The sequence below is a fragment of the Electrona antarctica genome (assembly GCF_951216825.1).
Source record: "Electrona antarctica genome assembly, chromosome: 24".
Taxonomy (NCBI): domain Eukaryota; kingdom Metazoa; phylum Chordata; class Actinopteri; order Myctophiformes; family Myctophidae; genus Electrona; species Electrona antarctica.
Window position 1 is genome coordinate 9,384,069 of NC_136803.1, and position 21,442 is coordinate 9,405,510.

General features: G+C 45.3%; 1 protein-coding gene and 1 long non-coding RNA gene across 2 annotated transcripts in view; both read right to left on the reverse strand.

Annotated features, from left to right (window-relative positions):
- Positions 1-5,044, reverse strand: part of LOC306917210 (uncharacterized protein) — a gene marked incomplete at its 5' end in the record, with an annotated part of 66,187 nt that extends 61,143 nt beyond the window's left edge. Inside the window, 2 exons of the mRNA XM_079495342.1 lie at positions 1,976-2,553; positions 4,873-5,044. Of these exons, the coding sequence (XP_079351468.1) occupies positions 1,976-2,553; positions 4,873-5,044 (750 nt within the window). The remainder of the gene's footprint in view (positions 1-1,975; positions 2,554-4,872) is intronic.
- A 2,836-nt stretch (positions 5,045-7,880) lies between these two features.
- On the reverse strand, positions 7,881-20,931 carry LOC306917530. The gene is made up of 3 exons (XR_013789204.1): positions 20,867-20,931; positions 18,744-18,821; positions 7,881-7,934 (listed from the first exon to the last, which is right to left on the reverse strand). It is a non-coding gene; the product is annotated as an uncharacterized lncRNA (long non-coding RNA).
- Positions 20,932-21,442: the final 511 nt, after the last annotated feature.

Below are 21,442 nucleotides of genomic sequence, written 5' to 3' on the forward strand. Positions count from 1 at the left end.
GGGGGGGATTGCACCACTCAGTTCACACGGGTGTGATTTATTTTTACACACGTCACTGGGAGGAAGTGCCGACCTGATTTGCATGGTCGGGAGTTGTTTTTAATTTGGTTCATTTGGCTCAGCTCTGCCTGCTTTTCTTTTTTGGCATTTCTAAAAAAAGAAAGAAATCTGCCTTCTGATGTGAATTCACTGCAGTAAACAATTATCAGGCATCTTGCATTTTGATTACGGTATTCAAGTAGAATTAAGTACAGAACATTGTAACTTTTACAGAAAGCTGCGTGCATGCAAATCTCACAACTGGGAGCCATAACACACAAGCAAGTTGAGTGCACTAAAAAAAAATGCACGCATCATTTCTAATTGACCAAAACGCCTTTTGATGTATTGTTCAGCTGCCATGTCTGAATACATACTTTCCAATTTAGCGGAACATTACAGAATTCTGTAAACTTGACTTTAAAGGTTTCATGACATTCATTGTCTCCACCAGCCGAAGGCATGGGGAGAGAGTATGTTTTGCACTCCGTCCGTCCGTCTGTTACCAGCTAATGTAAGGCACCGTTAACCCGGTCGATGCCAAATTTTGCACACACACTCCCTGCATGCCAACGATGAACCTCTGCCCCAAACTTTCCAAAACTGCCTGTTATAGCGCCACCAGGAGGACGACTTTTGAAAAACACATTTTTTTTATATTACTCCTTCAGATTCTGTCCAAAAATCCCGCAAATCGTTACACACTATCTCTATAGTCATGTGTTCAAGACGGATCTGTCCGATATTTCAGATTCCATCCTAATTGGCTAACATTGGCTTTCAAAGTTTGCAGGATTGGCCCGTTTGGAACAAAAAGCCTCAAATCATGAACGCAGCGTACAATTTACGTGAAATCTTTCACATACTTTCCTACTAGGCTGAGGAATATATCCCACCCTTTTCACATTGGCCTATTATAGCGCCACCAGGAGGCCACAACCTGACCTGCCCTGGTGGAGACCTGTGCCCTGACTCCCCGAGGGGAACTTTTTCTAGTTTTCATTACTTTTTCTTTTTGGTTTTATGACCTCAATTACACCCAAACAACCTGAACTTTGAACATTCAGTGGATTATCTGTGGTCTGGGGTTTTCTCTGTGTGTTCTGAAGCCTTTTCAGCTGCAATGAAAACAGACAAAATCCCTCAACAGTGACATCTGCTGGCAAATTGTTGTGTCTTATATGGGATTTGTGGACTGTTACATCACTGTCCACAGGCAAATCAGAGCACTTGTTTGAGCCTAATTATTCAGAAAACCCCACACCACAGAAAAGCTATTGAATGTTCAAAGTTCAGGTTTTTGAGCTCAGAAAACCTAATTGCAAAAACTCCACCAGACCTTTAAAGTTTAAATAAAATGACACATTTGTATTGCACTGGCCCTCTGTCAGAATTCTAATGATTAATTTACAACTTCTAGGAGAGGGGAGGAGACTGATCACATTTGAAAATCGGCCCCAGCCATGTACCTTGTACTAATCTACTGTGTGTGCAGGAAAGAGCTGAAGAGCTGAGTCAGCATCTAAATCTCACCCACTGCAACTTTCAAACAGATTGTGAGCAGTGGTTTCCAAAACTTTTTAGCCCGGGATCCAAAAGAGAAATTACGGTAGATGTTTGCCCGGGACCCAGACTAGTGAAAAGCGCAGATCAAGCGCAGAACAACGTGGCTTCGCGCCGCGTTGTGAGCTTGTAGATCGGCCATTTTCACTACTACTTCTTCATGAAATGACTAAAAAGATCATTGGATTGTCTTTTTAATTCATGATTTTTTTTTGGGAATGTTTTTTGAAAATGCTTTGAAATGCTTATTAAAAACAAAATGTAGGAAACCAAAAATAGAAGGGACCCATAAAAATGTGCCCGCAACCCACAAATGGGTCCCGACCCACTAGGGAAACATCAAAGCAAGTTCAGCGTCTTCATTTGTACTCACAATCTCTTTGATGACTTTCTCCACGATGCCGCGGTCCTGCAGGTTGTGGAGGTAGCGTGTCGCCGGCTTACTAGCAATCCGGCTCAGCTGGGCCATGTTGGAGGCCTCCTTGGCCTCCGGCGTGATGCCTATGGTGAAGAAACGAACGCCCTGGTTCCTGGCGTCGTCCAAGGCGGTGAAGATGTCCGGGTTCCTGGGGTGGGACACGCCATCAAACAGCAGCACGGCCACCTTGATGCTGTTGGGACCCGACTCCTCCAGGTAGAGGCGCGTGAGGTTGGTGATGGCGTAGGTGGTGTAGGTGCCGTGGCCGATGTAGATGATGGGCGCGATGCGCGCCTTGAAGTTGTCGACGCCCGTCCACTGCTTGAAGGTCTGCTCCACGATCACGTGGCTGCTGTACTGCAGCAGGGCCGAGCGCGACAGGAGGCCGCGGCCCGTCTGCAGCCGCAGGCCCTGCAGGCGGTCCACCACGTCCGTCACGAAGCGCTTCTCCTGGGCGTGGCCGTTGTCCTTGGCGCTCTCCGAGCTGTCGATCAGAAAGGCCAGCTCCAAGCTGCAGTTTTCTTCGCCGGGTGCTGAAGTGGAAAGAGGACATTCACACGTTAGCATTTACTGTGACACAAGTCACAGCTACAGGATGGATGGATGGATCGCTGGATGGATGGAGAGATGGACAAGTCACAGCTACTGTGCTATTCTATTCTGCTACTTGACTATGCTACTCTAATGGCAAATAATATCTCCCAAAGTTATGTCAATTCCCCAATGTACTGTCTGTAGCCATTGATGACCCCTATGTTTGGTCTTGTTACGGGTGTACTGTAGACAACAACAACCTCGGGACACGTGACGGTAAGGAGTTTCAACGGGGGACGTCACGCATGTGGAGAAACATACTATCCCTTCTAGTTCTGCTCCCCGCTGAACAGGCACCATAATTGTTGAGACAGCAATCACCTCTCCCAGCTTCAAAGGGGAGTAGGAGGCCCATGACATCTGAGGACGTCTTAAGGTCTTTTTTTAATGATATAAATCTATTTTTTGACAGGACCGTTGCTAGGCAACGCCTTGTGCAGCGCTCTGACATATTTCGTGCACATGATTACAATCTACGTCCGACATGGTAACGGCCAACCTGCCTCTGATTGGCCTACCGACACTGCCTGTGTTACCAGACTTTCCTCCGAGGTGGATAGCTATGGTGTATAGTCTGACGCGAGGTTAGGTAGATTGTAATGATGCATTTCGTGCATGAGCGCAGCCGTTCACTTCCTTGTTTATGGCCCGACAAAACTGTCTATCATCTCTAAATCTACGTTGCTCTCCATGGTTTTGATCAGAACGTCAATGTTCTGTCCTCATTTCTGACTTAATCAAGCATCTCGTTTGGATTATTAACGCTTCTAGAGAGAGATCAGACGAGATAGCGCAAGGTAGTAATGGAACATTATACCTCCCGGTTTTGGGGGGAAAAGATTCTGAAAGATTCCTGGGCAAAAAAGTGTTAAGTGCTTGAATGATCAAATGTTCACTGCTGGCATACAATTTCATATGCCAGCATATACCTACTATCCACCTCTGTGGGGTAGGAGATCATTTTCCTCAGATTCTGTATGATACGTTACTGATCCTTGGCTTTGCAAAGGCTGTCTGAAGTCATATTAAGAGGTCAGACCAAAAAGGAGGTCACACGTGCATGCTTTAAGAGCTACGGCCCCCGGAGCATCATCCTGGCAGCTTTCAAAGTAGCTGCTTTGTGGTTCAAAAGAAAACCAGTAACCAGACCATGTCAAAGGTCAGTGCTGCATAACCAAAACAGTAAGGCATATCAAAGGGTTTGGTGTTAAGTTGTTCCAAAGGGTCAAGGCCTTTTCAAAGATGGAGATTATCTGCCATTATTTTAATGTCCGGCTAAAGATAAAAAACGTGACACGCAACCGAACGTGCCTCAGTGGGAGCAAAGCTGCAGTGTGGTTCAGAGCCTGGGAGGAGGTGAAGATCTTTTATACCGCCTTCAAAAGAGTCTGAGGTGATTTACAGATCAGGCTGTAGGCAGGGATCAGATCAGCATGAACCGTGAACCCAAGACACCCAAGATCACAAATCTGACATTCAACTGTACGCTGACATAAAAGTAACTGAACCTGTGTGCAGTGTGCCAACCTTCGAGGTATAGGGGGGGGCATGTGGATGTAATGGGCTGAGGGTAATTCACATTTATCTTCACAGTGATGTGTCATATTGAGAATGTGCCTGAGGACACGGAGAGTTCTCAAGGAATAAAACGTTTAGGTAGCAGAGCATGAAACGATCCCAAAAAGACGGATGGGGTTGATGAATGGAGATGTGATCAATCCAAATGAATTACATCCTCCAGCGGCTTCTTCATTGACTGTTGCATATTTTTGTTCTACTTATTTTTTCACCTGCACCAGAACATTTGTTCCAAAACAGCAGACTTACATTTTCAGACTTAAACACTTCACAGCCTCACATCAGAAAAATGTGAGGATTTTTGTAGGTCGACCTGCAAAACGATTCTGAAACTGTTATAATGACGCTCTCTTGTCTGTACTGTATGTCGCTCTGCCAGAAACTTGCTCAACACATTGTATGACATTGTGTCAAAATCTCAACACTGCGCCTCGAAACTTAGATCTCTAACTCGGTATCTGACATATGGTGCAATTTGTTGATCAAAGTTCAAGGTCATGTAGGTCAATTTGGGCCATGGAGCTCAACTATGCAGTACTATGCACACCTCAAGGTTGGAGGTGGATTCTGTAAGAAGATTTAAGACCATTTAACCATTTCTCTGATGCCTGCAGCATAGGTGTGTGATGCTACATGAATACTCCTAGAGGAACTCCTTCAGACCTTCACACTGTACTTACATTTTTGGGCATTTTTGGGTATTAGGTTGGTCGTTTGATGCTTATTGTTCTTCCTCCTGGTGTCCACAACCTCTTCCTCGTAATCCTCTTCATAGTGCTGGCCCTGGGCCCGAAGACGCTGCGCGTTACACAGCAGCAGCAACAACAGCAACCAGCACAGCGGGGGGGACATGGCCTCCACTACTGCCCTGAGAGAGAGAGAGAGAGAGAGAGCGAGAGAGAGAGAGAGCAGGAGAGAGGGAGACAGAGAGCAGGAGAGAGGTTGAAAAGGTCATGACATTTTAATACTGTACATGCAGCCAGAAACACATTCAAATGACAAGCTAGAACACGCGTGTGAGATTGAAACATGTCTCGTTCTTGGAGAACGCACACCACGGCAACTCACCATGCAGCTCTGCTGACTCAGGGCTCTCAGTCCTAGATTATCCCAAGCGGCTGGACACTGATTTGCAAATGAAAAGTTTGCAAATGCGTTCAGAGTAGATATCCACTATCCTGAGCATCAAGTGGTATACCGCCTCCTCAGTGACGAGTCTGCAGGCCAAGGCAAGTATGTTGACTCGGTATTGGGTCCAGCAGTACCAATGTGACGCAACACTGAGTCTGTGTTCTGTTCTGACTCACACTGGACTCCTCGAGCGAGCTTCAATGTAACACATCCTTAGGTAAAGTGAATGAGGGACGGACCAGCCTTCTTTCAAACCCTCCGACTTCCATTTTAAGGAGGAGTAGCTGGGAGGGATGGCCAGAGACAGACACTCCTTGATTCCAAGAGAGGAGAGGGTGGAACAGCTTTATGACAGACCCACCAATGTTTCTTCCCCTTCCTTTTTAGAGGAATGTCATTCTTATTTAGTTAACTCTGCTTTGTAAAAACAGATGTATAAAAGTGCAGCTCCAGGCTGTCATGGTAATTATTCTTATTATAACTATGACAACAAGTTGAGATCACATAACAGGGCTTTGTTGGTTCTTGCCTGATGCCCTGGCAGCTTAGTTCGGTCCCAGCCTTGCAGAGATAGAACCTGGGCAATCTCCAGTTCTCCTCACATTACAGTAAACGGGAAGTATCTTATGCTACAGTGCAGGGAAATGGCTTCCCAGGTGTCTCTCCTTCAGAAAAGTCTATGAACCTTTGGGAGAGGGCGTCTGGAGAATGAATACCTGAAGGCAAACACCTAGCGGAGCTGCGAAGCAGCTAGTGTACCCAATATTCACCTGGGAAATCATATAATGCAGTCTCACAACAATAAACACACATTCCCTAAAGCCAGAGGCTACAACAGCCGCATCTGACATCAACAAAATATTGATTTCATCTTTGATTTACAATAGTACGTTCTGGTCTTTGGGATGACTTGCTCACATCTGCTGAATGGAATCATGTTTGAATTCAGTCAGAACAGGTGTTGGGTATACAGCAGTGGCACCAGAACAGGTCTATTAGACATTGCAATCCGAGTTAAATTACATTCTTTAACTCCTCAAATAGGTCATTTTGCTTCTTCTGAATTGAATCACACCTGTAGTTGCAGTAAATGTACAGGCAGGTGGTGAATAAACCTGTTTCTGATTCTTATTGAACCACATGAACGCTAGCGTCACTATTCTGAACATATCAAAATTGGCAAACATAGACAAACATTTTGGGAAAAGTAGACTAATAATTATTTGGCAGAAAATAGGTGAACATCTGTCAGAAATAGCAGATCTACAAGTTCACAGCGTGTTGCATTGTGACACATTATGAGCTTGTAGATCGGCAATCTTCGCTGTTGGTACAACAAAGTATATATATATATATATATATATATATATATATATATATATATACACACACACACACACACACAAGTAATTAGCTTTTAAGACACAGTATGCTGAAAGTCTAAATTATGTTTGAACCAATTCCTATGAAATGCGAGCGATATATATATATATATATATATAGTAGGCTGTATGGTTAAACCATATCAGTCTTTTATCTCTCTTTATATCTCTCTTTAGGACTCGTGAGTCTAAAATATGTGAATCAAGATTTATTTTATATGACCCTGGCCCTGGATCAGAGCAATTCAAAAGCCCATTGGTCCCTCTCTGTCTGCTACTGTAAAGCTCTGTTGCAAGAATGACATGTGCATGTTTTTATAGTCGACTGTATTCCACACTCAGAGGCATAACGCGACCACAGGCGGGCTGTCACCCAAGAATGTTGCCCTGAAAGATGGACCTCCTTAAAATTGGCTGTGTTCCCACCCTCTTCTTGTAGTGAAGTGGAGAGAACACGGCAAGTACTTATCCTGTGGGAATTATCACTGTCACTTTTATATGGTATTAGTTTAGACCTACTTTACACATGAGGATTTGTAGTAGTTGACTGTGGCCACTGTTGTGAAAGCTCCTGCTTTGATGAGCCATTATCACAAATACATCAAACGGTTTCTATGCTCGTGTAATTCATGACAAAAGGAGAGCATTACAATAATAAGGTATTTAGCTGAACATACACAAGTCATTAGCTCTTAAGACACACAGTATGCTGAAAGTCTAAATTATGTTTGAACCAATTCCTATGAAATGCGAGCGAGGCAATAAAGTCATTGTCAAGACAGTTAAAATGATGCGATGTGCAATGGACCTTATAAAAACCCAGATGTCCCAATCCCGACAAATTGAAAAAAAAAATGCCTTTGGCTTGGATGTTCTTCCTCTATTTCCTGGCGTGTTCATGGCGTTTGATAGACAGGTTGCGAAGCGTCCAGCAGTATAACAATCAACACCTTGAGGGTGACGTGTGTACTGTGCATTTACACAGCACTAAACATTTGGCTGCAACCTGCAAAGAGATAATAGCATAATTAGTTCATCCTCTTGTAATATGGAAATATTGATTGCATTTTTATTTGAATATGGAAACTGTTTGTTCACCCTGCCCTCAGCAATGCATAGCATTAGCAGGGTGTGTGTGTGTGTGTGTGTGTGTGTGTGTGTGTAACTCAACTCGATTTTCATGAACTTGGTGGGAATGATCAGTATGCTGCCCTGAAGAGATGAGTAACCTTTGGGTGAGAAGTGTCAACGTCAAGGTCAAGGTCATGATGACTGGTCATTTCTCAGGAATGGAGAGACGTAGGACAAGACAAGAGATGTTGTTGAAGTGGGCAGGGTTTAGTTTGCACCCTGAGGTGTTATTTTCTTAATAGTGGTCTTGCCAACAGATGGGTGTCATAAAACAAAGTACAAAAAAGAAATCCCACGGAAATACTCTTCATTTTATGGCATCGTGGAAGCCATCACCTACCCATTTGATACCCCCCTCCCACCCTGGACCCCCCCCCCCCCCCCCCCCCCACACCCTTCCTGGTACCTTTCCTGTGAAATTAATCCTAACCACTGTTTTCACAAGATAATGCATGTTGCTTGAATATGAAGTTACAGCTCTGCAGACGTGAGCGACATGAATGACTAACCATCTCCATTATCCACTTCTTCCATCGTGCTCTTATAATTCCATGAGATTACCCCTAGCAACAAAAGCAAAAAAGCTGTAGCTTACCTGTGTCCCGACAGGTTTCCATAACATTCTGATCTAAAGGAGAGCTGACAGTTGCGGTACACAGTCAAACTTTCGGTGTTCATTTATCCATTTGTAACTCAGACTGTAAATTAACAAATAAATGTGCAAATAATCTTGCAGTGTTTTTGTTTACCCTGCGAGCTGTGTGTACAGTGTGTAACAGATGGGGTTTATAGCGTCTGGACAAATCATTTCTGTGAATATCTTTAGACTTTCAGGCATTCGTTGAATTGTTCTTCATGGCAAACAAACCTTGCCTACCGCTACCTGGCACCCTGTGAGGCCAAAGCAAACCCGGAAAACCTTACGATGACCTCTGTGTGCCACAACATGCACGCTAAGTTGGCTTCAACAAAGGACTCTTTCATCTGCAAACTGAAATGCCTTGTCATTTTTTTTCTTTTGAAAGCCATGCACAGTATTTACAATTACCCTACCAGCACCAGAGGTGAGGTGAGCTGTGCCCAGTGGGCTCTACTGTATAACCAACATTATTTGCAAACTATACTACAGTGTTTGACCTGGTACCACTTAATGTGTTTTCCGTATTGTGCTGTGAGCCGGCACTAACAGCCCATGCCAAACCTTGCAATCTCTCGCTAATTAACAGGTTCTATATATATTCACCTTTGAAGTGCTGCCAAAAACATGTTTTGCTGGAGGAAAACCGTGTTTCCTGAACGGAGTGTCGGTGGGAGGTCAAAGGTTGTCTGCTGACAAGCTGTCCCGAGAGATTCTGAAAAAGCTGCTGAAATATAATGTATCTGGGACAATAATAAGCAACATTGTGGTGTACAGTGAAAACAGCACATGTGGTATTTTCTTTGGAGTGGAGTGTAAGAGCCAAGCCACGGTGTTTGTTGTGGGTTAGACTAGTTGAAATGTCTTCCTACATAACACTTCTTCTTAGACCAGGGGTTCTCAACCCGTGGGTCGCGACCCCTCGGGGGGTCGCCAAATTATTTTAGGGGGTCCCCAAATTATTTTTAAAAAAAAAAATTTAAAAAAAATCACGGTTTTTCAAAAATAGCAGACCTACAAGCTCATAGCGCGCCACTCGGTGGCGCGCTATGAGCTTGTAGATCTGCTATTTTTAAATAGCTAAATTATAACAATGCTTAAAACACCAAAAGGGGTTCCCGCCCAAAATGGTTTAAGGTTATTGTAGCAGTGAATTTATATTGGGGGTCGGGAGGGGGCGGGGCGGGGGTCCCGAGACGTTGCCAAAGCATTTTCGGGGGTCCCCGGCCAAAAACGTTGAGAACCCCTGGGTTAGACTAGTTGAAATGTCTTCCTACATAACACTTCTTCTTAGACCATGCTTTTAGTGTGAAAACATGTACACGTTTGAAAAAAACAACCAATTGTTTGTGACTTCTAGTGCGTTGCACCCTGTTAAAGCTGCAATCCATTAGTTGTCCACATGTCCTCTCCTGACAGAGAGAGGAAAATGCAACTGTAACACCCGGGATTCAAACCTGGGCTATCGGTAACAGGTACCGACGTACCGTCGCCCATAATCCATCTTGAACTCATTTTTTTCCGGCGACCTCACAACGAAAGCTCGGTGCGGCTGTTCGTGTATTCTTTCGTTTTTTTTTTACTGAGAATAAGGTTAGGAATAGGGTTAGGTTTTGCCACCGTTTTACTGAGGTTAAAGGTATATTCAGTGATTTTACTTAATTCAAATATCACTTATTTTTTATTTTTTTCTGCATAATCCTCCCTACTATAGAGTGTGCTGACCATATAAGGAGTTCCTCCCTGTCCCCAGTGAGCCCCTGGGGTCAAAAAACCCTAGTTTCAGTTTTGGTGGCGGGTGGCAAAGAATTCATCCAATCAGGATGAGAGGGGCCTTCCTCCAATCATGATCGACTGGGGGCGGGCCTTGGTGCACATGCTGTTGGCCTGTTGCACTTCCCCCCACTGTAGAGCGTGCATGTGCACATTTTGTTACCGGGGCGGACTGGGTGGTTTTCCAAATCACCCAAATCACTGAATGCTCCTTTAAGGTTAGGATTAGGTTTAACCGTTTAAGCATAATTTACTTACCGGTAGGTTACTTTATGGAATACCAGGCTGACCGGTTCCGCCGGCTGTACGCCCGGAGCGAGTTGGTAAAAGGGTGACTTCGTTGGTATTCGGGCTATCCTTTTTTTTATATTATTTATTAAATATGTTATATTTATTTTAAAATACTTCAAATAGCCGATCTACATCGACCCGTTGTGAGTCGAAGTTTAGGGATAAGGGGTAAGGCAACGACGAAAATAGGGCCCCAAATATCTACCGTTATGAGGAAATCTCTGCTTGTCCAGGGGTGATATTGGGCTTGGGCAGCGTTAGTTAAATTCAAGGTCTACATTTCTCAACGGATGAGTTGGGAGACCACCTCCAACCGCTGCAGATGTAGGAGACCACCTCCAACCGTTGCAGATGAGTTGGGAGACCACCTCCAACCGCTGCAGATGTGGGAGACCACCTCCAACCGCTGCAGATGTGGGAGACCACCTCCAACCGCTGCAGATGTGGGACCACCTCCAACCGCTGCAGATGTGGGACCACCTCCAACCGCTGCAGATGTAGGAGACCACCTCCAACCGCTGCAGATGTGGGACCACCTCCAACCGCTGCAGATGTGGGAGACCACCTCCAACCGCTGCAGATGTGGGACCACCTCCAACCGCTGCAGATGTGGGACCACCTCCAACCGCTGCAGATGTGGGAGACCACCTCCAACCGCTGCAGATGTGGGACCACCTCCAACCGCTGCAGATGTGGGAGACCACCTCCAACCGCTGCAGATGTGGGACCACCTCCAACCGCTGCAGATGTGGGACCACCTCCAACCGCTGCAGATGTGGGACCACCTCCAACCGCTGCAGATGTGGGACCACCTCCAACCGCTGCAGATGTGGGAGACCACCTCCAACCGCTGCAGATGTGGGAGACCACCTCCAACCGCTGCAGATGTGGGAGACCACCTCCAACCGTTGCAGATGTGGGAGACCACCTCCAACCGCTGCAGATGTGGGAGACCACCTCCAACCGCTGCAGATGTAGGAGACCACCTCCAACCACTGCAGATGTGGGAGACCACCTCCAACCGCTGCAGATGTGGGAGACCACCTCCAACCGCTGCAGATGTAGGAGACCACCTCCAACCGCTGCAGATGTGGGAGACCACCTCCAACCGCTGCAGATGTGGGAGACCACCTCCAACCGCTGCAGATGAGTTGGGAGACCACCTCCAACCGCTGCAGATGTAGGAGACCACCTCCAACCGCTGCAGATGTGGGAGACCACCTCCAACCGCTGCAGATGTGGGAGACCACCTCCAACCGCTGCAGATGAGTTGGGAGACCACCTCCAACCGCTGCAGATGTAGGAGACCACCTCCAACCGCTGCAGATGTGGGAGACCACCTCCAACCGCTGCAGATGAGTTGGGAGACCACCTCCAACCGCTGCAGATGGTAAAAGGGTGACTTCGTTGGTATTCGGGCTATCCTTTTTTTTATATTATTTATTAAATATGTTATATTTATTTTAAAATACTTCAAATAGCCGATCTACATCGACCCGTTGTGAGTCGAAGTTTAGGGATAAGGGGTAAGGCAACGACGAAAATAGGGCCCCAAATATCTACCGTTATGAGGAAATCTCTGCTTGTCCAGGGGTGATATTGGGCTTGGGCAGCGTTAGTTAAATTCAAGGTCTACATTTCTCAACGGATGAGTTGGGAGACCACCTCCAACCGCTGCAGATGTAGGAGACCACCTCCAACCGTTGCAGATGAGTTGGGAGACCACCTCCAACCGCTGCAGATGTGGGAGACCACCTCCAACCGCTGCAGATGTGGGAGACCACCTCCAACCGCTGCAGATGTGGGACCACCTCCAACCGCTGCAGATGTGGGACCACCTCCAACCGCTGCAGATGTAGGAGACCACCTCCAACCGCTGCAGATGTGGGACCACCTCCAACCGCTGCAGATGTGGGAGACCACCTCCAACCGCTGCAGATGTGGGACCACCTCCAACCGCTGCAGATGTGGGACCACCTCCAACCGCTGCAGATGTAGGAGACCACCTCCAACCGCTGCAGATGTGGGACCACCTCCAACCGCTGCAGATGTGGGAGACCACCTCCAACCGCTGCAGATGTGGGACCACCTCCAACCGCTGCAGATGTGGGACCACCTCCAACCGCTGCAGATGTGGGACCACCTCCAACCGCTGCAGATGTGGGACCACCTCCAACCGCTGCAGATGTGGGAGACCACCTCCAACCGCTGCAGATGTGGGAGACCACCTCCAACCGCTGCAGATGTGGGAGACCACCTCCAACCGTTGCAGATGTGGGAGACCACCTCCAACCGCTGCAGATGTGGGAGACCACCTCCAACCGCTGCAGATGTAGGAGACCACCTCCAACCACTGCAGATGTGGGAGACCACCTCCAACCGCTGCAGATGTGGGAGACCACCTCCAACCGCTGCAGATGTAGGAGACCACCTCCAACCGCTGCAGATGTGGGAGACCACCTCCAACCGCTGCAGATGTGGGAGACCACCTCCAACCGCTGCAGATGAGTTGGGAGACCACCTCCAACCGCTGCAGATGTAGGAGACCACCTCCAACCGCTGCAGATGTGGGAGACCACCTCCAACCGCTGCAGATGTGGGAGACCACCTCCAACCGCTGCAGATGAGTTGGGAGACCACCTCCAACCGCTGCAGATGTAGGAGACCACCTCCAACCGCTGCAGATGTGGGAGACCACCTCCAACCGCTGCAGATGAGTTGGGAGACCACCTCCAACCGCTGCAGATGTGGGAGACCACCTCCAACCGTTGCAGATGTAGGAGACCACCTCCAACCGCTGCAGATGTAGGAGACCACCTCCAACCGCTGCAGATGTAGGAGACCACCTCCAACCGCTGCAGATGTAGGAGACCACCTCCAACCGCTGCAGATGTGGGAGACCACCTCCAACCGTTGCAGATGTAGGAGACCACCTCCAACCGCTGCAGATGTAGGAGACCACCTCCAACCGCTGCAGATGTGGGAGACCACCTCCAACCGTTGCAGATGTAGGAGACCACCTCCAACCGCTGCAGATGTGGGAGACCACCTCCAACCGCTGCAGATGTAGGAGACCACCTCCAACCACTGCAGATGTGGGAGACCACCTCCAACCGCTGTAGATGTGGGAGACCACCTCCAACCGCTGCAGATGTGGGAGACCACCTCCAACCGCTGCAGATGTAGGAGACCACCTCCAACCGCTGCAGATGTGGGAGACCACCTCCAACCGTTGCAGATGTAGGAGACCACCTCCAACCGCTGCAGATGTGGGAGACCACCTCCAACCGCTGCAGATGTAGGAGACCACCTCCAACCACTGCAGATGTGGGAGACCACCTCCAACCGCTGCAGGCTGCTAGTTAAATTGTATAAACAGATAGAAACAAGAATGACTCAATCATAACTGCCAGGTGCAGAAAGCTCTATCTTGTTTATGAACATCTACAGTATAATCAGTTTGTGTGCCGCAGCCTCTGCCTCAGCTCATGGCTTCAGGTTGCGGCGTTCAGAGTATGGGTTTTATGGGTAAGTCTCCCATTGGCTTAGAGGCAGCCTGGAGATGAGGCAGCCAATCATGAAAAGGCGTCCACTACTGTCTCTACTAGAGGTAGTAGCAAATGTAGTCCAGGCGCTTCTCAAGCACCTGGCAATAACTCTCGGACAGCAGCTTTAACGAGAAAGGGATGCGTCGCTGAGCACAATTATCTCCGCAAAGCCCAGTGGCATACCAAAGCCCAGTGGCATACCAAAGGCCAGTGGCATACCAAAGGCCAGTGGCATACCAAAGGCTGTGTAAGAGTCACAATATGACTAGGGCCCTATTATGCATGTCTTAAGTACCAGGTCTTATTACTTAACTTAAGACCTGGAGGCGTGATCAATGCCATTTGGCTATTCTGAGTGGCCAAACAGCATTGACCACGCCTCCAGGTCTTAAGTTAAGTCATAAGACCTGGTACTTAAGACACGCATAATAGGGCCCATAGTATATATGTAGCATTGCATTAACTGTACTAGGCATCGGCAGTGTTGGGAAAAGTACTCAAATTCTTTACTTAAGTAAAAGTAGCAATACTGCAATATAGAAATACTCCGTTACAAGTAAAAGTCCGGAATTAAAAATGAGTAAAAGTACAAAGGTATTGGCATCAAAATGTACTTAAAGTACCAAAAGTAAAAGTACTCACTATGCAGAATGTCCCATTTCAAGTTTTCAAATGTCTAAAAATCTTTTGAAAATAGCTGATCTACAAGCTCACAATGTGTCACATAACAGACGCATTGTGAGCTTGTAGATCGGCTATTTTCAAATAGCTGGTTGAAGTGGTTACTGTAGCCTATGTTTTGTCATAATAATCCAAATCTACAAAGTTACTACTAGTAACAAACTTTTTCAAATAAACACAGTGGTGTAAAAGTAGTGGATGTAGTGGAGTAGAAGTAAAAGTACTGAAATTTGGAAATACTCAAGTCAAGTAAAATGCCTCAAAATTGTACATTGCTGTTTGTCTTGTAGTGGCATTGTTCTGCCATGCCCATTGTGTTGTTGTAAATTGTTATTTCCACATGTTTCATCTACCATCATAACCAATTCCTGCAATGTTCTACTACAATACAAATATATAGGAATTTAATTCATATATATAGTCATTGAATGAATGAAAGACCAAACTTATTTTTTCTACTTTTCATCATTTACTGTCTCTTTTTTTTAAAACTCCTTGCTTTTTTGTGGATCCGTTTTCCTGCGATCCCCCAAAAAATCTCATACGCATCAGCATGACAAGGCTAAAATAAGCAGCCAGGTCTGGGACTCATTCTGTGTTGTCTTGTTGCATTGATCATCTTGTGCCTTTCCCAAAACTTCCCCACCCCTACCGACACAACAAAGGATGGATACCACAAAGCACCAAACAGCACTAACCAGTGTCAAGGGAATCATTCGTCAAGACCCTACATTTCTGACATGTTAATGATGCTCAGCTGAACTATGTGCAATGTTTTCCCAGACAAATACAGACTAGCAAAGATGTACTAGGCATGCATGCAGATTGCCATATGCGGGTAATAGTGAAGCCACGGCTTGTTAAATCTCTTCCAAAACAAATAAAAAATAATAAATGGCGGTTTTGAAACAAACTCTACAGAGGATGTGCTGTTTAAAATACAGGATATATATTTCAATTGAAAAGGACGGACACGCAAAAACAACATCAATAATTAAAAAGACAAAAACAAAAAATGCATACACAAGAAGTAGATAACTGTTATGCTTGTTTAGTTTACATCTAGTGATTTTACTTTGGTATTGATTAATCTTAATAAGATAAAAGCAATTATTCTACTGAGAGCAAAATGCCAGCAGCTTTTGAGGTAAGCTGCAAGAGTGCAATGCCTCTGAGATTAAATAAAACATAACTTCAGAGAAGACGTTGTATCGACTACTAGACAAAACCATCTCTGGAATGTTTAATATGGAATCAATCTACAGCCAACTGAGCCTGGAGCATCCAAAGCATGGAACACATTTAGGTTCAAAATGTAAATAGACTATTCTACCCAGAAAACAAAAATGTCTGTAAGGTACATATACACCCTCTGTCAGAAAAGAGACACTTATTTGTACTTTATTTATTCACATATTGTGTTTTGTGTTCTTTTTTGGTCAAGTACAAATAAACAGAAAGTGACGAATGAATCTCTCTTTGTGCTATTTAGGAGGAGAATCTAATTAGAAATGTCAGAGGAAGGGTAAGGGGTATGGTGAGATGACATTTTTCATTCGAAATGAAGTGGACACTTCCTATAGTGAAGAGGCTTTTTTTAATTAACGTTAGGTCAATGATAGTGCCCTGAATGCTCAACACCATGCTCTGCAACCACTCTGAACATGGATCAAACCGTATCTTCACCTATGCTAGCTACACACTGCCTCAACCAGCATCCACCTGACACCTATTAACTTTGACATGATTCATCTCTAATGGGACACAGCATCCTTAGCCTACTCGGGAGTCAGCAAACGATGAACCTAACATTGTAAAATCATCCACGCTAAGGACAGTGTATGACTAGCACCATACCCATTACCCTATGGGCAAGATGATACGTTTTCATTGTTGCACCCCAAATTGTATGGTCTGATTTCGTCCAGAGCCGCTGAACTATTTTGGGTGCCTCCTGACATAAGAACAAAACACTAAACCTGTCATAGATGTTGCTATCGACAGTAGCACTGCATGTTTCAGCTGCTAGTTCAGTACATAAGATATATTTCCTTAATATGCCTAAGGGTAAATTATTCCAAAATAAGAAAATAATGTACCATAATTAACACTCAAATCTCACACCGAGTGACTTGAAGTGTACTTGGAAGAACGGCTATAAGTTAGAGAGCTGCTCACCTTGACTCCAGGTCTATGAATGCTAAAGTCCAAACCGGAATTCTTGATTGTAAATTACGGATTCGGATCAGCATTTTAATATCCACATTAAGTCAATACCAAAGTCAGCCTATTGCTATCTTTAAAATATAGCAATGGGAGGTCAGGATTCGTGTCCAAACAAGACTATCAGGTCTGCCAAAATGTCTACGAGACACCTACATACAGTTCCGAAAGCAGCTGCTGCTGGAGCTCTATATCTACATTATAGAAGTAAGAAAGCTGAACACATGACACCAATTCTCAGGTCTTGGTACTGGCTCCCTGTAAGCCGCAGAATTGATTAAAGAATATTGGTGGTGCATGGTCTTAACCCATTTATGCCTGAGGCCGATTCTAAAAACGCATATAAATCCTAACCTATAGTTTTCTGAAAAACTTCAAATATTGATATAGCAGCATCAATTTTTTTACATTTTTCAATACTGTACAGAACCCAAAAATGGGTTCCCGGCCTGAGGAGGTAAAACACCAAAAGGGGTTCCCGCCCAGAATGGGTTAAATCATTCAGTGGTTTAGGGCCAGAAATAAAATACCCCTCTGACTTACTTTTACATTATGAACCCTCAAGAAAGCTCAGGCCATCCGGGACCAGTCTACTATACTACTAACTGCTCCCAGCGCTAAAACAAATCATCATGGTGGTGAGGCAGCTTTTAGGCATTATGCCACACAGTTGGAACAAACTTCCAGAGGATAAGAGACTTGCGGCAACTCCGACTACTTTTAAATGTAAGTTCGAAACCTTTGTTCTGGAACACTTGTGCCGTGACACCAGTCTGAGGCAAAACTCGTAATACTTTCAGATTAGTAGAAATGGTTTTAATACAGAGGTGAGTTCCTATACTGAAAGAGGTTTGTGCCTGTTGAGGCCAGACATAGATTAGGGTAAATGCTCCTACGTACTATGACACACACAAGGCTGATGATAGGAGTTTATTAGCCTGGCATTGCCAGACTAATATCCCTGCGTAGATATTAGTTGACTCTGGAATCTCCGTGTGGAACCTACTGTACATTTCCAAGGGGCGAATAGAGCACCGAAGTCTGGCGTCAATATCGGTAGAGGGCGCAAATCCACGGGTTCATGTACTTTTTATTTGCATTGTAATCCCCATAGGGGGATTTTAGATTGCCTCATATAAGAAAAATAAACATGTCATCCTGGCCGTTTCACTCATATGGATATGAAGAATCAACTGACTGAGAGAAAAGACTGACTGTATCAAATATGAGTGAGTCGCAAACGATACAGAGACACCTCCCTGACAATAACGCTGAGACAGCTTGTTTATTTTTGGACCACAATGATTTTAATTAAGATGACCCCATGTTATTCTCCATAGAGAAATTACTTCCGTGAACCCCTTGGAACCAGGGGATGAGTGAGTGACGTCAGGACTTCGGCGCTCTATAAAAACAATGTCTCTGGTGATAAAATCACCACATATTTGCATACAGGGCCCTGCTTGGTGCCCCACAACTTCGGGGGCAGCAGTGAAATCCAATCATAACCGAGCAGGGCCAAACCAATCTACTTAGGGCTTTTTTATTTTATTTGCACTGGCAGATTCGTCTGGTTTCCAGGCTAGGAGTTTATTGCTGACAGTGTGACAAAAAGTAAAACCGTAATAGCACTTTATGTCTGAATGTTATTTTCCATGTCTAATTATACATTTTAATGCATTTTAATGCTTTATGTAAAGCACTTACAATTCGTGTAGTATAAGGAATGGGCTAGACTAGACAAATACACTTACCTGGCTGGCATCTTCCCATGGAACACTCCGTTTAGTGTAGCAGCAGCGCACTCTAGTGGCAACATGGTGGACTGACTTCTGCAGGGGACAGAGAAATTAAGCCAATTATATTATTAGGCTATTATTATCAAGTGCACGCCCACTAGTTAAAGTAGTAATATTACTGAAAAAATGTATCAATATAAAACATTACTTTTACAAATTGTGCAATTGTGCAATCTCGAAAGTGACACACTTTAAGTAACAGGGCGCGAAATTGTGCAGAGCCAATACACAATGTACAATATAAACAGGAATAATATATATGTAGGCCTATTGCCGCCTATACAAAGGCTAGCACACATCCGAACAAAATTTGGCAGATGTTGGACTGTACATCTGAGATGATCCTTTTGAAACTTCTCAATGGAACTTTCCGTAGCCAGGCATTTTGATCTGAGGTTTAGACCATCTTTAACCAAATTGAATTTGGAATTTCATGCACTTCAACCAAATAGTAATATTACATATAATAGTAATACCAATATAACCAGTAAGACGCCTGAGGGCGAGATGCGTGCACGCATCCGCCTCGTTGACGGCAGACTGCTGGGCGAGCGCTGGCGCTTTGGCATGGGGGGTCAGATCAACATGGAATGAATTCTGTACTGGCCATATAAGGAACATGTCTTGTTCGATGAGGGCCCAGGTAGGGCCCTCATTTGATGAGGGCCCAGGTAGGGCCAGGCCTACATTTTCGGGCCTGTTGAGAACATTTCGCCGGCTGCCGGGCGTGGCTGCAGCCGCTGCACTAATAACTTTGGGCAGGCCCGTCTAGAGTTTGAATGGACACTTGGGCCTGTTGAGAACTCTAGTTTTCGCCGGCTGCCAGGCAACAGCAGGTCGCATTTACTATGACATCAGGGTCTCCACATCTCCATCCCTGATGATGTCACGAGACCTGGGCACCATATATGGTGCACGACCACCAAAACACTGATGGTGCCCGACACACTGACCTTTGGTCGCAATTATTGTATTATTATTGTTGCACTTTGGTGCAATGGAAGGCTATTTGCGACCCAGACCCACAAGGTAATAAGCAGGGGCTGTGCTTATGATAGTTTGCCAGTCAGCTTGATCAGGCCTGATATTAGGCGACATATAATCTAAGTCCCCAGAAGCGGGATGGGCGGGCGAGAACTGCCATGTTCTGGGCAGTTTTAGTGCCTTTGAGCTGCACAGAACAGCTATAGACAAATTAACTTACCTGGCTGGCATCTTCCTTTTACAAATTGTGCAATATTTCTATATCAAGTACGCTACTCTAATCTGAGTCCCCAGAATCTCTCGTATAGTAAACGGGAGGGGCAGGCTAGAACGGAATGGAAGTTATGGAACCCCTATAACCTGGGCAATTTTAGTGCCTTGACCCATTTTGGGCGGGAACCCCTTTTGGTGTTTTAAACATTATGTTATAATTTAGCTATTGAAAAATAGCAGATCTACAAGCTCATAGCGCGCCAACGAGTGGCGCGCTATGAACTTGTAGGTCTGCTATTTTTGAAAAATCGTTAAAATGTGCCTCAAATCTTTCAGAAAATTGTCATGATTTAGAAAACGTTTTTTATTTCGACATCAGGCCTGAATGGGTTAATTGCTTTAGCCTGTGCGCTGCACAGAACATACATTCAGTCAAGGTCTTAACACCACTAGTCAGATTGGAAACATCATAGAAATAAATGCATTCCACCACACTTTTACTGAGTGTTAAAAACCCAGATGAAAAGTTGTTAGTTGTGCAGTGGTGGCCCCCTTGTTGCCAGAAGGTTGCTGGTTCGATTCCCTGGCAGTAAAAATCTGGGTGGGGATTCTGGGGAAGTGAATGGTCACCTCGTCCTCGCCGCCAACACCGCTGAAGTGCCCCTGAGCAAGGCACTGAAGTTAACCCCCAGAACTCCTCCAGAGCTGCTTAAACTGTGGTTGTACTGGTCAGCTCCCAGATTTTAAGTCTGTCTGTCTGTGTGTGTGTTTTGAATACTGAGTTAAATGATAAATGAGTTCATTGCAGTTGCAGATATCAACATATTCAGCATGATAAGACTATAACAATATGAGACAGTGTCCAGTGTCATGATTCATACCTTAAGCCAGGCAAATTAGTAGTTCTGCATCTGGTGTGTGGGTCTCAGCACATCTTTGCTTGCTGGGACAATTACGACGTGGGGGAAATTACATTATTTCAAACTTAAATGACCATTATAGCCTCACAAACCACACCACCAAAATGGAACACGGTGTTCTCAATGTGCACTTTTGGGCAACTTCACTGAGTCCACTCACTCACAACAACAATATCCTTCCTGGAAGATACACACAATCATAGAGATGAAAGTGAAACGTGTAAACTTTGTGTCAGACGAACACATTTTGCAGTTGTTCAACAACAAACACAAAACTGTGTTGTCAAATAAGTAATACTACAAATACTTTTACCACCAGAGGACAGAATGTCAGCTTCTGCACAGACGGAGCATGCGCACAAGCAGGCCATGAGAACGCGCATGTGTAGCTAAAATAGCAGATCTACAAGCTCACAACGCTTCGCAGACGCGTCGCGTTGTGAGCTTGTATATCTGCTATTTTGCGCGCGCGACACCGCTCGAGCGAAGACCCGAAGACCTACAAACGCCGCCCTTGACGTAGCGCGAGCGTGCTCA